A 17,755-nucleotide genomic window follows, 5' to 3' on the forward strand; every position below is an offset into this window, starting at 1 on the left:
TCATTGCTATACAAATATATTTAGAAACAGATTCCTTTGAGTCTCAACAGTTTCCTGGATATTCAGTCTTTAAAAAACAAAAAAAAAAGTTACCAATTCTTGGGACGGCTTCATGTGACAGCTTAACACACAGGCCCACAAAAGGAGACTCCACATACAATGTTCCCCACAAAGTCAGCAGAGCCCCAGCCATGTGGGAACTCTGTGGAAGTATCCCACACTTTGGTATCCCTTCCTTTTCTAATAGAAGATAAAATATTACAGAGACATCATCAAAATTCACACCTGAGTTAGACATTTTGCTGGAAAATTACACATTAGAGAGGAAAGGCCATAATGCAGAACAAGAAAAGGCTACGTACAAGAGTGTGGTCAGTATATTGGGCATGGCACTCCCTCCCTCCCTCTCCCTCCCTTCCTCTCCCTCTCTCCCTCTCCCTCTCCCTCTCCCTCCCTCTCTCTCTCTCTCTCTCTCTCTCTCCCTCCCTCTCTCTCGCTCAGATTCCTCAATTTTCTATAGTCAGGAGAAAGGAGAGGGGGCAGGACAAACAGAAACACAGGGAACAGAGAAAAGACAAGTATTTTTGAACTTGGGTGTATGTGGGCAACAAAGAATACCTGTGTATGGAAGTATATGGCCAAAGGGTAGCTCTGCCATCTGCAGAGAGGAAGGGACTTTGTAGGACACAAGAATGGAAGCATTCGGTTGTAGAAAAGGGAGCAAGAATAAAAGAAAATGAGGCAAAACTAGAAACTGTGCTAATTAGACAAAATAAGGCTTTGGTGGAAGGCGAGATTTCAGTCTTTCCACAGAATTTGCGATCTGTTCAGGATTGTGGCCGAGGGCAGAGTCAAAACCATGATCTACCATTCTTACAGCTTGGCGCACTGAGCTAATGGCTGTCCCCAGAAGTCAATGGCACAAGGCCTTTCTCTGAGAGATGAAGCCACAGTGAAGCCATCAAAAACATTAGAGCAAGGAGGTGGCCACAGGCACGGCAGAACACAGTAAACTCCCAGCAGGATTATCAAGAGCCTGAGGCATCAGCGTGGTCTGCAGTCACAGTTTGGTTCTCTGGAGTCTCTGGATCCCCGAGAAGGCAAGAATGTGGGTTTGCTCTTCAGCAGTGGCTGTTTGTCCCACCCATTCCCAAGTAGTCTGTCCATTCATGGAAGGCATGACTCCCTGCGTCCTGGTGAGAATAAGGGGCCAGGTGGAACTGGAGGAAGTTTTTGGCCTCAATGGAGGTAGGTGGGATGATTCCAACGGTACCACGGTCTGGGAAAAAAGAAACAGACCAAGCCAGAGTTACAAACCTGATGGGAAGGTGACAGCTAAAAGGCAGGTAGAGAGGACCTTAAGGGGTGATGAAAACATTTTGGAATTAGATAACAGTAATGATTGTACAACCTTGTGAATTTTATGGCGTATGAATCATATCTCAAATATTAAACTACTAATATTATTTGGGTCTCCTGGACCTCAGAAATTCTGACTTTCTAGACTATGAAATATCTGGACAAATAGAAGCTGCTTGCTGAACTGCCTAGATTTGGACAAATGGATTCATCTCTTCCTGTAAAGCTCAAGTGTGTAACCTATCATTCAACTTGGTTTGCCTGTGTGTTTAAGATAGGGTCTCCAGCAGGGCAGTGGTGATGCATGCTTTTAATCCCAGCACTTAGGAGGTAGAAACAGGCAAACCTCTGTGAGTTCGAGGCCAGTCTGGTCTACAGAGTGAGTTCCAGGACAGATTCCAAAGCTACAGAGAAACCCTGTCTCGAAAAACAAAAACAAGCAAACAAACGAAAAGATAGGGTCCATGTTCAAGACAGGCTGCCTCCAAATTCACAATCCTCCTGCCTCATCCTCCCACATGTTGAGATTACAGGTGTGTACCACCATGCCCAAATTTGTTTTTTAAAAAAATTATATATATGCATCAGTGTGCACACTTATGGAGGTTAGAGGACAACCTTGGGTGTTGTCCCCACCTTTTTTGAGACAGGTTCTCTCATTGGCCCGCCCACCTTCTTTGAGGCAGATTCTCTCATTGGCCTGGAGCCCAAAGGCCTCTCCTCTCACTTCCACCCTAGCACTGGGATTGCAAGCACACTGCCAAACCTGGCTTTTTTTGTGTCATTCTGGAGGTCAGATTCAGTCCTCACGCTTTCCAGCAAGCGTCTTACCAAAGGAACTGTCTCCCCAGCCTCACACCCTGCTTCAAATCTGTCGTCTTCTGCACCAGGGAAGAATCTCACGACACCTATCCTAAGAATACCTTTTCCAGGAGTTTATTCAGCTTGTGAGCTAAGACCCGCCAGGGCCTGCCCTGCTGCCTCCCAAGCAGACTTGGGAGACAGATCTCAGTAGCATTTTTCTCTCTGTGAGCCAGCCACACCTGAGGGCCAGAGTTGGTCTATGCCTGAGCTCCAGACTCCTGCCATAATATTCTGTGATTCGAGTTCCTGGTGAGGAGTGCTCCTGAGTCCAGCTCAGGACCTGCTCCTTTCTCACGTGAGCATTTGGAAATTTCCACCATCAAAGCTGAGGATGGAAATTCTGGCTTTGTTGACATCGGCCCTTGCCAGGACTGCTCGCTGGCTAGCGCTTCTTTTTAGAATCCTCACTCCCTGGGGATGCAGTCCAGTCTAGCTCTTCACTCTGCCCCCACCATCCCACCTCCACTGTTACCCCATTTCCCATTTCCAGTTCTCATCTATGGCACCAGCCCAACTCCTCACATGTCCCTGAGCCTGCCAGATGCTTCCTCGCTGCTGTCCACTTACCCCGAGGAGTTAAAGCCGGAGGAGGAATTCATTGCTGCTTTGGAGTTATTTTGAGATGCTGTGGGGCTGCTGGCATGGAGTCCTGAGCCAGGAGACGAAGGCCTGCTGTTGTTCCCAGGGGAACAGGATGACGTTACTGAGGACAAAGAGAGACAAAAACAAGGCCAAAATAATGTTGCTGGGTCTGGGGACCTTTGCGACACAGCCCTTCCAACACATAATTTCCTGTTGGAATCCCCAAAGGGCGCCTTACCATCTCCCTACCCCCGCCTGTCTGCCCACCTTCTACTATGTGAACATCAAGGCCCACCCATCAGCCCATCCTTGGCAGGGCCTTTATTTCAAGTGCTCTCAGCAGCCCAGGCCCTCAGAGCAGTGCGGCTGGTTCTGTCAGTCCAAGACTTGCCAAATGCATGGAGGACAGATGCCAAAATCTGCGGGACACACCCTGGGCAGGAGGGGAGAAGACGATGAAGCTCAGGAAAGGAAGAGGCATAGGGAGAAAGCATGAGGCATACATGAGAGCAGAGAAGCTGCCAGAGTCTCAGTTCTCTGACTCTACAAAGAAAATGTGCATGGTCCCAGGACCACACCTGGGTTCTTTCAGCTTTAATATATTATTTAGATTAATCCTTGTGGTGTCTGGAAACCTCTTTTGAAGCTCACCTGTTCCAGGCATGGTACTGTGGACAGGAGGGACAGAGAGGGAACCCAAAGTTCGTCTTGGCCCTGGCCCTGTCCCGACCCACCCTGAAACTCATTGTTACCCTCTGTAAAAGGGCGGGTTTGCACTAAGTAGATAGATATTCTTCATGTTTGGAATCCCAATATGTGTTTCATGGATAGAGTACCATATATTTTACTATTCAAACTAAGATTAAAAAGAAAAAGGAAGGTAGACCATGCAGAGATCAGCATATGAGGCTTCCAGAGGACAGATGGACATATCCTTATCTAGGTCTGTGAAATGCTACAGGTGTTTTGGGAGAAACAGAACCCTGAAAATGTGTTTGGGAGCCCGTCTTCCTCCAGGTTTTTCATACAATTCACTTTAAAATGATTTATACCCTTGAGTGCAGAGCCATGCTGCAAGTAAAATGAAAACAAGTGTTTGTTTAAACTTTGCTTACCAATATTTTCCAAACTTATGTGATCACAGAACCCTATTCTTCCCAGCCTTTATTTTTAATGTCCTTTGAGACACGCTGAGGAAGTGCTGACTTAGGTTAAAAGCCTTTTAAGGTTTTTTTGTTTGTTTGTTTTGCTTTGCTTTGTTTGAGACAGGGTTTCTCTAGGTAGCTCTGGCTGTCCTGGAACTTGCTCCATAGTCCAGGCTGGCCTCGAACACCTGCCTCTGTCTTCCAAGTGCTGGGATTAAAGGTATGCACCACCACACCTGGGTCCTTTCAGCTTTAATATATTATTTATATTAATCCTTGTGGTGTCTGGAAACCTCTTTTGAAGCTCACCTGTTCCAGGCATGGTACTGTGGACAGGAGGGACAGAGAGGGCACCCAGAGATCCTGACGGAGAGACCTGAAAGGCAAGAAAGGCTTGTGAATGTCCATGCTGCATCCTTCTTCCTTTGGCCAGGACACTGGGTGAAAGGCTTCAGAGAGCAGTCCGCCTTCCTCAGTGACCTCCTGCTCCATAATTTTCACCTTGTGCGTCATAGGAAGACCTGTGGACTACATACAGCCATCAGGACCCACTTCTGGCCTGCTGCAGAAGCTCCCTGGTGCTGACACAGCCCACTCCCCCTCCTGCTGGTGCCCCTGGCAAAGTTCCTCTGGTACTGCCAGGCTAGAGGTTTGTTCCAATGCCCCGGAGGAGTGATGAGCAAGCCTTTGAGGCCCTTGCTCCGGCAGATGTTGCTGACTGCCTGCTCTATTTCTACTTTACATGCCTATAATCTCAGTGTTTGAGAGACTGAGGCGAGGGGACAGCTGTGAGTTCTGAGTCAGCTAGGGATGCATAGCAAGACACAATCAAAAAAAAAAAAAAAAACCCAGGAAGCAGGTAGAGACTTAAAACGCCAGAAGGGGCCATTCAGGAGCTAGGGAGACACCTTGGCTCAATCACTAAAGTAGTTGCCTCTCAATCCCAACCATGTGAAATCTCTGTTTTAACAGTCACAGCCTGTAATCCCACGCTGAGGAGGAAAGACAAGAGAATCCCTGGGCTTGCTAGTCAACCAGTGTAGCCAAACCAGGAAGCTCCAGGGTTGGTGAAAGACCCCATCTCAAAAAATAGGATGAAAAGCAATTGAGGAAGATACCCAATGTTGCCCTCTGCCCTTCCCCAACTCCCATCCCCCCACACGTTTAACCTCCCAGTTCAGAAACCTACCCCTCACTATGATTATCCAAGAGCAGCCTAGGATAAGAAGTAATGAGCAGACAGACCTGGGTGTGAGACCTGGCTGTGTCACCCACGGCCTGCGTGACTATGAGTAAGCTATCAACCCCAGGGAGGCTTGGTTTTCTCATCTGTGAAACAGCAGCAGCACCTCCCTGATATTTCATTTAATTAAGATTTAATGAGATAATGTCTATAAAGCTTCCAGCCCTGTGGCTGGCAAAGAGCACCGGCTTGTTAAAGGTCAGCTCCCTTGCTCCCGGAAGAAAAGGTCTGTGGACGACTGTTTATCTCTAGGTGCTTTCTTAGCGCCACCTTTGAGCTCAGATCTGCATATTCCTGCCCCTCTTACTTTTCTCCTGTTGACCAGGAAGCTCTGACCAGCATTTTCATGGGATATTGATGGAGAGACTCCACTTAGGGACCTGCCATCTGCTAGGATTCCAAACAACTCTGGAACAGCCCGTCCAACAGGAAGTAGCCTGTTCTCTCTTCCTACCTAATCAGAACTCCTTCTCTTCTACTTACCCTTCGGTTTACAATGAGCAGGGCCTCAAGGGGTGGAGGCTAGTGCGGGGCAGTTTGGGAGGTGTGGCAGAGTGGTAAGAGATGCTATCAGTCATCTCCTCCTCTCCCAGATGCCACACCCAAGAACCCTGTTGTTTTCAAATGAATAATAGTGTGTACAGTCACTGTGATTGCTTCCTCCACTTCCAGCTAAAGATGGGCTCTGCATATGCAAACGTACATATATACGGCCCCTTACTTTAAGCATTATTTTTACATATGGTAGCAAAACAGTGCCAAGATGCTTTGTGTGTGTGTGTGTGTTTTGCTGGGAACTGAGGCCATGTTCTTATGTATGCTAAGCCAGGGCTATATATAACATTGAGCTACATATACCTCCCAACCCCCTTTAAAATTTTATTGTTTATTTCTTAAAAGATTTTATTTTTAATTATGTATACATGTGCTGGTGTGTGTGTGTATGGGGGGTGCATGTGCCTGCAGTGCCCACAAAGGCTAGAAGAGGGCGTCAGGTACACAGGTGCTGGTAGATGGGTGCACAGGTGGGTGCTGGAAACTAAACGCAGGTCCTCTGCAAGAGCAGGATGAACTCTTAACCACTGGGCCATCTCTCCAGCTCCTATTAATATCCTTTTCTGACTTAGCTAGCTTGAGATTGCTTTGTGTCAGAAATGAAAGACATCAGTTTTCATTACACCAAGACCCGAGGTAAAGAAAGACAGGCTCAGAAGACACTCCTTCATCTAACCTACACGGCACTGGGTGTGGAACTCTTGTCTTCCGGGCATGACATGACCATTACTATCTAGAGAAACTTATATTTTTTTTTGAAAAGATTTATTTAATTTTTTTTAAAGATTAATTATTTATTCTGTACACATGTTCAATCTCCATGTATGCCCGCAGGCCAGAAGAGGGCACCAGATCTCATTACAGATGGTTGTGAGCCACCATGCGGTTGCTGGGAACTGAACTCAGGACCTCAGGAAGAGCAGGCAATGCTCTTAACCTCTGAGCCATCTCTCCAGCCCAAGATTTATTTAATTTTATTTTGTGTGTACGGGTATTTTGCCTGCATGTGTGTCAGTGCACCATGAGCATGCCTGGTGCCTGCAGAGACCAGAAGACATCATAGGATCCCCTGAACAGTTGTGAGTGAGCTGTCGTGTGGGTTCTGGGAATCGAACTCGGATTCCTCTGGGAGACAGCTAGTGCTGTTACCTGCTGAACCATCTCTCTAGCCCTAGCTTCTTTAACCACATGCCTTTTCCCAGGCTCCTCTTCCGCCTACTAAAGCACTCTTGCTACTTCAGGCAAATCATGGGCTCCCCACTGCTGCCATGCTGACTTTTTTTTTTTTAAGACAGGCTTTCTCTGTATAGCCTTGGCTGCCCTGGAACTCACTTTGTAAACAAGGCTGACCTCAAACTCCGAGATCTACCTGCTTCTGCCTCCCAAGTGCAGGGATTAAAGTCACCCAGAGAATTGAGTGTCTTTTATCTGCATTCCCATAAAGCTGCTGTGGGACTCACTAGGCTAGACCTCTCCTGCACACTTGGTTTTACTTCCTGCATTATCAGCCTCTCCCTTCTCGCTTTCTTCCCTTGATCCTCTTGTTTTCAAAGGCCTGATGCCCCCAGAGCGTGGAAGTGAACCTTTCTCTGTCTTTACTTCATACAAATTCCATAATGGAATTCTTCTTACCCAGGACTGCAACTACCACCTGCTCGTGGTAGCCCCAACCCATGGCTCCCTCCCAGCTTCTCTCCTGGCCTCCGTAGCCATCATCCCAAGACTCCAGGGGCAGTCCCACTTAAGTGTGCTGCAGGCCTACATCATGACGATGCAAAGAACTAGAGTACTACCTTTCCGCACCCCAAAACCAGCTGGTCCTGTTTGCTAGGTCCACACAGACTGCTACCATCTGCCCAGCTAGCCCAGCCGGAACACTCTGAGTCATCTCCAGGGTTCCCCTTCCACCGCTCTCCCTGCCCCAAGCCAGCTCTGAGTTTATTAACCGAGGCCTTTTGCTTATATTTTTGTTGTTTTTGATGTAGGGCCTCATATATTTGCTAACTAAGGATAACCATGTACTTCTGAGCCACCCCAGGTGCTGAGACTCCACAGTGGTGCTGTAGATGGAGCTCAGGGCTTCATGCATAGTAGGCAAGCACTCTACCAACTAAACCACACCCCTAACCCTTGTTTATCTCTTGACACCCTCCTCTATCCCCTGTCCTATGACCAGGTCAGCTTCACCTTCCAACATTCCTCTACATGGAACCACCTGAAGTTCCATGAACTTGCTGTGTATTTTTTCCCACCTAGCTGTTCTCACACTTCCCCTGGAGTCAGCTCCACCTCACACTTACCTGCCTCAACTCGGGCACTAATGACCTCCCATGGGGAAGCCTTCCTAGCCACCCTCCCCTAGGTGTGTTAGCGGCTGCTCCTAAGGTTGCTTAGAGAAATGATTCTGCTGTTTGACTCTTGTTTACTTGTGTGTAGCCTCTGCTAGACAATGAGGTCCCCTGGCACTGGGAATAAATGGCATCTATTTGGCACTTGGCACAAAGACCAACATAGAGCTGGTCTGTGGATATATAGGGGAAATCAACAATGTGTGAGTTTTTTTATGTAGGTCTTACCCAGCCTGCAACCAGCCTGCCGGAAAACTAGAGGATGTCATTTTATCCAGCTTCTCTACCCTTTTACCACCACTGCTACCAAAGATGGAAAACGCTACACCATTGACCACATCCCATCTCTCCCTAGACGGAGCAGGACACATTCTAATTCCCAATCCTCTGTGTCTCCCTAGAACCTCAAGTTATTCTCAGCCTTGGCTTTTCCTGGAACACCAGAGGCTAAGATTTAACCCCATCTAGGTACTGCCTTTTGGGTACCACAAAGCACACACAACTTAATATAAATGGTCCCAGATTCTCAGCTGTCTTTGTCTTTCAAGCCTGCTCTTCGTTCAGTCTTTCAAATTTTATTATTATTATTATTATTATCATCATCATCATCATAATCATCATTATTTGGAGACAGGGTCCTTCTAGGTAGTTTTGGCTGTCCTGGAACTCACTATGTACATCATTCCAGTCTTAAACTCACAGAGATCCGCCTGCCTCTGCCCCTCAGGTGCTGGGATTAAAGGTATGTGCTACCATGTCCAGACCGACATTTTTTAAAAGGGTAGTGCCAACCACATGCATCCAGTACTCAAGTAGCTCAGTTGGTAGCATGTTTGCCTAGCATACAGGAGGCCCTGGGTTCCATATCTAGCACCAGAAAAACCAGGTGTGCTGGTGCATACCTATAATCCCAGGATCTAGGAGATAGAGGTCACCCTCAACTACACAGTGTGCTCAGGGCTGGTTTGGGCTACTTGAGACCCTGTACCATAAAACAAACAAAATGAAACCAACAAGTATCCCAGGAAAAAACAGCCTGCTGATCTGCTTTTTGAATCTGAGCGATTAGCAAATCTTATTGGCTTCACAGCTGAAGAACATACAGAGTCCAAGCATTTACTCTCATCACCATGGCTACCACCCTCCACACCTCCTCTGCTCAGCCTGATGGCTGTCTTCTGGCATGTCTCCGGCTTCCCGAGTTATTCTCCACTCAGCAGCCCATGTCAACCAGCTCAGATTTATACATCCAGGCTTTTCCAACACCTTCTTATTCGAGTCAACTGAAGTCCTCTCACTGAACTCCAAGGCCTGAGGTAGTCTATTTTCTGCTACTTCTCTGAATTCATCTGCCTTTTGACCCTTTGCATAGACTTCCTTGGTGGTCCCTCCACCTTGAATACTCTTTCCCCTAGATATACATATTATTCAATCCCCTTTCAAAGTTTAGATTTTCATTCAAATACCACCTAATCAGACAGGGCACCTCTAACCTTCCTGTTAAAAAGGCGAAAACACACCAATCGTCTTGTTCTTGTTGTTGTTTTTTGATTGTATTACACTTTATTCATGCTACATATATGTGTGGGCATGTAAGTGACACATAGCATGTGTGAGAGGTCAGAGGTCAGCTTTTGGGAATTGGCTGTCTTCTTCCACCATGGGGATCCCAGACATGGAAACTGGATCATCAGGTTGAGCAGCAAGCATCTTTACTGGCTGAACCATCCCAACAGCCCCCCTTCCCTTCCACTCCTCTTTAATCTTCTTAGATTATGCATATTTTATATGTTGTATCTCTTTGTTTATTCATATACTGAATCTCCCCTACCCACAACCTACCATGTTGTGGTATGGAAGACTCTTGGCCTCCACGTACATGTCCCCCGAGTATTTGGCAGCCAGCCTGCCAGCCTAGCTCCAAGTCACTTACCAGCCGGGGGTTGTAGATGGGTGGCTTGATGGGCGTGGCCACAGGGCAGTTGATTCTCTTTTCCTTTTGCCGTCGATTGCAGAACCAGACCCTGACCACCTCCTTCTCCATGGACAACTGCTCTGCGATCATGGAAATCTCTTCTGAGCTGGGTTTAGGGTTCTATAGGGACAGAGGGATAGGGTGTGGTCAGGAGACAGAAACAGGGGCAGAAGTTAGAGGTGAGGGTCAGACGTTCCAAACACAAAACACTGAACATATGGGTCAAACGCCTTAGAGTCAGACCAAGGGTGGAATACTGACTTTATCATCTGTGCACTGAGCGTCGGTAGCAATTCCCTTTACCTCTGAGCCCCAGTCTTTCCAGATACAGAGTGAGACTACCTGCCTAGCATGCAGAACTATGGTATGGGCTACAAGAGAAAGTATGTGTACACCATCAAGCACAGGGCTGGAATGGATGAGAGGATGCAAAAGGTTGGTCCCTTCCTGTCCTCCTTCCCTTTGGAGAATTCCCACGGCAAGCCCTCCGTGGGTGAATTATGGAGGAGAAGTAGAGTTCTTGAGGAAAACCTCCCTCCTGAGTCCTTCCTCATGACCTTTCCTGTTACATCTCTTCCTAGAAAACTGGAGGCTGGACTGCTCAGGCCCACCAGGTCTGTGGGAGAGCTGCAGGCCATATGATGTCATCGCTCTGTCCCGCTGACCTGCCACCCAGTCTGTGGCTTGAGCCCCTTTCCCTCATTCTTGTATCCCTCACCTTTAACTATACTGCTCTCAGAAACTCAAAAGATGGGAAACTCAACTCCAGTCATCCTGCTGGCAGGATGCAGCCACGGAATCCCTGAGCCAGACTCAGTGGGGAATCTGCTCCAGACCAGCAGTCCTAGCAGCCAGGATCTACAGGGCTAGACTGAGTCGTGTTCAGTAACCAGCGAGGCTCTAGGGGAAGCTACACGACAGATCCCCACAGAGGTCCGCTGTTATCACCTGTATTTCCCTCTTCTCACTCCTCCCCGGCTCCCACGAGGCTCACAGCCTGCACACACTGCCTTCAAGAATATGCTCTGGCTATCCTTGAGAAGAATGTTTATTTAGAATTGACGGCTAGAATATCTAATTGAGAACATGGAAAGATTTGAAAACTTTTAATTAAAAAAAAAAGAATGCATGTTTTAAAAATAACTGTAAGAAGCAAACCATTCTAATTGGTGGAACAAAAAGAGCCTTGTGCAGTCTAACCCCAAGTGTCTAAATGAACACGAAGAGCAACACTACAATTGCTTTCAGAAGGCACTGGAAGCTGGGTGGTGGCACAAGCCTATAATCCTAACACTTGGGGGCAGACACAAAGAAGATCGGCATGAGTCTGAGGCCAGCCTGGGCTACATAGTGTTAGATACAGGTCAGCCTAGGTAAACTCCAGTGTGGGACCGTATCTTAAAAAGCAAAGACAAGACAGGCAGACAAGAGGCAAAACAAAAACAAAAGGCAATGCGCCGTCTTTTCTTTCTACTTTTCTTCCTAATGTTTTCCAAATTGTTATTAATGAACATTGACTGCATTATTTTTTTGTTTGGGGTTTTTTTGTTTTTTTCAAGACAGGGTTTCTCTGTAGCTTTGGGGCCTGTCCTGGAACTAGCTCTTGTAGACCAGGCTGGCCTTGAACTCACAGAGATCCACCTGGCTCTGCCTTCTGAGTGCTGGGATTAAAGGCGTGCAACGCCACTGCCCGGCAACTGTATTATTTTTTAAGTTAAAAATATTTTTTAAAAAATTTAGAAAACCCCTAAGGTCCAAATGAGGAGCAGAAGGAGGAAGAACATGAAAAAGGAAATCAGGACCATGAGGGGTGCGATCACCCACTGATACAAGGGGACTGATCTAATGAGAGTTCACCAAGGCCAGTTGGACTGGGACTGAATGAGCACGTGATCCAACCAGATTCTCTGAATGTGGCTGGCCCGGAGTCTTTCTGAAAAGCCATTGACAATGACACTGGGACTTGTTTCCTCTGCATATACTGGATATTTGGGATCCAGTCTGTTTGGATACTCACCTTCCTGGACCTGGAGGGAGGGGGGAGGAACTTGAACTTCCCACAGGGCAGGAAACCCTGACTACTCTTAGGGATGGAGAGGGAGGAGGAGAGGGAGTAGGGGGAGTGGGAGGGTGTTGGGAGGAGGGGCGGAAATGGAAACTTTTATAATTTAATAAACTTTGAAAAAAAAAGAAAAAATATAAAGAAAAAAAGAAAAAAATTTAGAAAAATCTTTTTAAAAATTTAATGTTTATTTATTTGAGAATGGGGCATAAACTATGGCAAAGGAAGATGGAGTTCAGGGGGGCAACTTGCAGGAACTGGTACTCCTTCTACCATGTGGATTCTAGGGACTGAACTCAGGTCACCAGGCTTGGCTACAAACACTCTTTTTCCCCTCTCTAAGCCATCTTGCCAGCCCTTTATTATACTTTTAAATTGAAAAGTAAAATTTGTTTCAAAAGAGATGGAGTCTTTTACATAATGCCCTGGCTTTCTCTTGTTACTTCAAATGTATACAGAAACACACGCCCTACTGGGATGCTGTGTTCATTCTTGAATCTTCCAGTGAGAAGAATAACGAGACCCGAATACATGTCAACAAGGAAAAGAGTTTTCTGGAACTCTCGAAGAAAGTCAGCATTTCTGGGCTCCTAGAGAAGAGTGACTAGGTTTCCTCCCAAGACAGGCGCTTGTGTAGCAGGGGAGAGTAGTGTTTAGCATCTTGCACTGAGCCAGCTTCCTGCATATGTGGGACCTGCTAACCTACCTGCACAAGCTGGCCCACCCACTCCCACCCTAGGAGGTTGGTTGCTCACATCTTGAAATCGCTTCTCAAGTGTCAGGCGGATGTTGGTCTCGATGCTGGTCCGTTTCTTCCTCTTCCTGCCAAATACTTCGCTGAGAGTAGGGTAGGAGCTGGGTGTGTTTGCCGAAGGGTCTGATGGGGAGGACTCTGGAGAGAGGAACAAATGAAGCTCAGAGACAGAGATGTGTGGCTGGCCCAGTCTGCCGGAGTAAACCTGAGGTTTCTCAACCCTTCCCATGGACTCTGCAGGGCTATATTCAGAATTAGCCTTGACCCCAGCAGAGAATCCAGAACAGATCAAGTCCTGCTTCTCCAGGATGCTCTGGATGAATGTCCCCCCAGGGCTCCTACCACAGAGTCTCCATGTGTTTGCCGCTACAGTTCAGGGATGCCTAGGCCTCAGTGGCCAGCATGGGTGTGGGGGATGAGGTGGAACTATGAGTCACATGGTCTGACCTGTTTTAAAAGATATGACCCTCTTTGAGTACTGAGTGAAATGGGTTTTCTCAGGCACGTAGGAACCTATGCTAGTTCCGAAGACGTTTGTCCTCGAGTGAAAGGTGGAAGCCAAGGCCGCAGGGTGGGGAAAAGTTATAGTAATGATGAGTCCTCAAACCCTTTCCCAAAGATTCTAGGAGCTTCCATCATTTCTACTATTTGGATGTTTCAGTAAAAGTTGTCTCAGGAGCAGTGTATTTAGGAGGAGGAGGAAGAGGACTCCCACACATTCTTCTGAGTGAGGGGACTCCCTTAAAGGGACCCAGCCTGGACACCTAAGCTATTCCTCCTGCCCTTAACTCTGGAGTAGTAATTCATAACCTACACTCCTATTTGACTGAGCTTAGCCTTGGAGAGGGGCTTATTCCTTTCCTCTTCACATGGGCCAGGGGCTACCCTGCACCACACACTTGGCAATGTATGGAGATATTCTGGGAGGTCTCTCAACTGGGGCGGTGAAGCAGATGCTAGAGTAGGTAGAGATTCAGGCTGCTCACCTCCCAGGCCGAGGTCAGCTCCCAAGAATGAACAATTTCACTTGGTCCAAATGTCAGAAGTCCTACTTTTCATTCTTCCTAAATGCCAAGTTCTGGTCATCATTCCAAATGCCCTGACACTTTTCTTACCCCCTTGACCTCCTGGCAGTCCCGGATCCTGACAAACCTACTTCCTCATCACCCTTCCTGCTGACAGGCTTTTCTGGCCAGTCCTCACCACAGCAACTGCCTATTCTGCTCCAGAACAGCCAAATAAAGACCTGAGCTAGGTCTGGTTCTTTTGCCTCAGAGGGTCCCTGCAGGGCCCTCTTTGCCATCTTCTGACCTAGGCTGATCCCTACAACAATTTGAGTAAATGGATTAAATTTAGCCTCTAAACTGTTGTCTTGAAATATAGGATAGGTAGCTCTGGGGCAAGGGATTAAAAAGAAAGAAAGGGAAGGGAAGGGAAAGGAAGGGAAGGGAAGGGAAGGGAAGGGAAGGGAAGGGAAGGGAAGGGAAGGGAAGGGAAGGGAAAGGAAGGGAAGCAAGTTGCCCTGTTACAGATGAGCCACATCTGCCAAAAGGTTCCTTCGGGATTAAAAAAAAAAGAAAAAGACACATTTTTCATCTCTGCTTACCATTCTCCTGGATTTTACCTTTTTGTTCATGCCAGGCTCAAAAGGGGAAAAAGGCTATTCTATGCCTTGACTTAGTCAAGCCCCGTCACACACACACCCCTAGAATCACCCCTGTGAAATCTCCTGGGGCCCCCTCCATGCTCATTTCTCATTTCTCTGTCACCCACCTGCATCATTCAGCCACTTCTCCAGCAGTGGCTTGAGTTTACACATGTTCTTGAAGCTCAGATTGAGGGCCTCAAATCGAGAGATGGTAGTCTGGCTGAAGTCATTACCATACAGCTTCCCCATTGCCAGTCCCACATCTCCCTGCAAGAGGCATTGAGAGGGAGGAAGGTGAGGGACAGATGTCTCTGTTTTGCCTGTGTTCTCTATGGCCCCAATGCTTCCCATACAGGCAGAGCTCTGAACATCTGCCCACGACCTTGCACCTTCCCAGAGCTTTTTCCTCTAGGATACAAAACTGGCTTATTTCTTGCCTTACACTCTGAATGGACCACGCCCTTGCCTGGTCTTTATTCCTGTCTCTTCCTCCCTACAATGCCCTCACTTTCCTTCCCACTAGTGACCTGTCCTCTATTGGCAGGGAGCAGGATGCCGTGAACGCGCTCCAAACTGGCATCAGGACACTCCTGAAGGCTGCACTTGGGAAGCCCAGCCGCTGTCACAGAACCCAGTTCTTCCGTCCGTTGCTCCCAAAGCAAACCTGTGTGAAGCCCAGCTTAATGCGCCTCTGCTTGAAGGTCTTGGCAAACTTCTCCAGTTCCTCCAGGTCACTGGGCTCATCAGTCCCTCCAGGGCCAGGTAGATGTTTGGGCACTGGTAGATGCTGAGGGGCTTCCAGATGGGGCTCTAAAGAGGATCCCGACAGCCCAGGGCGTCCAACTGCCTGATAAGGAACACAAGCTGGGGTGAGCCAGTGTCTCAGCAGGCCAAGCACAGGCCTCTACGTTTGTTACTAATAGTTCACTTCCAGGGTGACATGTCCTGGAGCATGCTGAGCCTTATCGCTGCAATAGAGATTGGTATTTCTATGAATCTGGATCCAACACTGCATACCCTGAGAAGAAGCAGAAAGAAGCAGGACGAGGAGGTGGCCTCTTTGGGTGTTGGTCTGTGACTCACTGACTCAGAGTAGGTGACTTCCCCTTGTTAGCTTTCCGCCATAAAAGGAACTGGCAGGGTTGTTTACTACAAGATCTGAGATCTCAGCATGGGATAAATCCCAGCACGGGACAAGGAAAAGGTTATTTGCCTGTTCTTTTCCACAGAGCAAGGTGATAGAGGCACAACAGTCCCAGACTGAGGATAGTGGGGGACATCTGGAAATTCAAGATATAGTTATGAGTGTTACTTTTCCTGCTAGAGCAGTTGTCTTTTCTTTTTTTGCAGGGAGGGGTTTGGTTTGGTTTTTTGAGACAGGGTTTCTCTGTGACTCTGGAGCCTGTCCTGGAACTAGCTCTTGTTGACCAGACTGGCTTTGACCTCACAGAGATCTGCCTGCCTCTGCCTCCCAAGTGCTGGGATTAAAGGCGTGTGCCACCACCACCCAGCCTCTACCAGTTTTCTTTAATGAGAATGTTGTGAGTTTATTTTATGTATCCATTTTGGGTGGGGGTGGAGAAAAGGTCTTGCTTTGTCACCCAATCTGACTGGTCCTCACAATCCTCCTGCCTCTGCAGTACTAGGCTTTACAGATAAACACCACCATTCTTGGAGAGGGTTAAGTTTTAATCAAAGGTGGTTTTGAAAGATTTATTTGTTTTTATTTTATGTGTTTGGGTGGTTTGCATATATGTATGTATGCATGCATGCAAGTGTATCCATGGCCTGTGGAAGCAAGAAACCGGATGTTTGATCTCCTAGACTGGTCACTATGTGAGTGTTGGGAATGAGTAGAATGCTGGGCCATCTCTCCGGCCCCAAGCAAAGTTTTTTGTTTATTTGTCTTAACTACTGCTATCTCAACATACCTTGCCAGGAGATATCTCTTCTTTAGTCTGTTTTCATAGGAAAATCTACCATCTAATTTAGGGCCATGCTGCATTCACACGAGATCAAGAATATAGCTAGCTTAAAATGTCCATTTTTAAAAAGACTTATGTGTACAGGTGTTCTGTCTGCCTGTGTGTCAATGCACCACATGTGTGCCTGGGACCCTTGGAGGCCAGAAGAGGGAATCTGATCCCCTAGAACGGGAGTTCTTACAGATGGTTGTGAGTCTACATGTGGGTGCTGGGAAGCAAACCGAAGCCCTCTGCAAGAACAGCAAGGGCTCCTAACCCCTGAGCCACTTCTCCAGCCGCCTGATCTATCTATTATCCCACCAAGATGGCGTGCAGTCTAGATCTGGGGGCCAGGGACTGTGTCTAGCACAGAACTGCACACTGCCTGGGAGGACAATGAGCGGAAATCCCCTGTCTCCCTGTCTCTCCTTCCTGGTTTTCTTTATTCCTTAGAGGAAGTTCAATCCTCTCCCCTGTTCTGCTTCCCAGAGATAGGCATCCTTACGAGGAGGAGGAGTCAGTCTCCTAGATTGGAGTGGCTAGAAACACCACAGATGGGTCCTGTTTGGCAGGAGATGAGGATGGGAGCAGAGAGAGGTAGCCCCGACCAGATCCCCAGAACAAAGCTCTGGTCATCCTGGAACACTCCTTTCTGTAAATTCACTTGCTATTGCATTTGACAAGAACTTTGAGCTACACATTCCCCTCCTCCCCCACAATCCCATCACTTGCCCAATTGCATCACTTTGACGTCCCAGATGCCGTTCACTTATCCCTCTCTGCCCTTGCTTCTGTGACTGCTGGTCAGTCATCATACTCCAGGAGGACTCCTCTACTCATTTACTTACAGACAGTCAAGCTGGTCTTCAACAAGTAATTCTCTTACCTTCGTCTCCCTGGTAGCTAGGACTACAGACAGAAACCTTGGCACCCCAAGTAGAAAGACCTTAATTGTCTTCTAATTGGACTATTTATCTCAAGTCTCTTGAGTAGGTCCTGGGTACGCTCTAGGACCTCAGTGTCATATAGATCAGGTTCTATAACTATGCCGTTCTTGGATGCAGCCAGAAGAAAAGTGCAGCATCCAACTTAGCTGTTCCCATTTCTTCCAACCACTAGGTGGCGCTCTCCTTCTAGTTATTTTCTGTGGGCATTGGTCCTGGGAGATTTTAGACCAAGAGAAGGAATAGTACAAGACTCTGTAGTCATTTCCAGTCATCCCTTGTAGAAACAAATAATGCATCTGATGTCCTGGA

At 47.5% G+C, this 17,755-nt stretch overlaps 1 protein-coding gene across 2 annotated transcripts in view; it reads right to left on the minus strand.

The window, feature by feature from the left end:
* Pou2f3 (POU class 2 homeobox 3) overlaps positions 1–17,755 on the minus strand; it is an 82,889-nt gene continuing 65,134 nt past the window's right edge. For both annotated transcript variants that reach the window (XM_048417204.3, XM_085688633.2), the window contains exons 7-13: positions 15,200–15,382; positions 14,661–14,802; positions 12,889–13,025; positions 10,030–10,191; positions 4,260–4,326; positions 2,791–2,926; positions 1–1,279 (exon numbers count right to left, since the gene is read on the minus strand). In XM_048417204.3, the coding sequence (XP_048273161.3) occupies positions 1,240–1,279; positions 2,791–2,926; positions 4,260–4,326; positions 10,030–10,191; positions 12,889–13,025; positions 14,661–14,802; positions 15,200–15,382 (867 nt within the window). In that variant the 3' untranslated portion in view covers positions 1–1,239. The remainder of the gene's footprint in view (positions 1,280–2,790; positions 2,927–4,259; positions 4,327–10,029; positions 10,192–12,888; positions 13,026–14,660; positions 14,803–15,199; positions 15,383–17,755) is intronic.

This window comes from Myodes glareolus, chromosome 4 (assembly GCF_982192425.1).
Source record: "Myodes glareolus chromosome 4, mMyoGla1.1, whole genome shotgun sequence".
In the NCBI taxonomy this organism is placed as follows: domain Eukaryota; kingdom Metazoa; phylum Chordata; class Mammalia; order Rodentia; family Cricetidae; genus Myodes; species Myodes glareolus.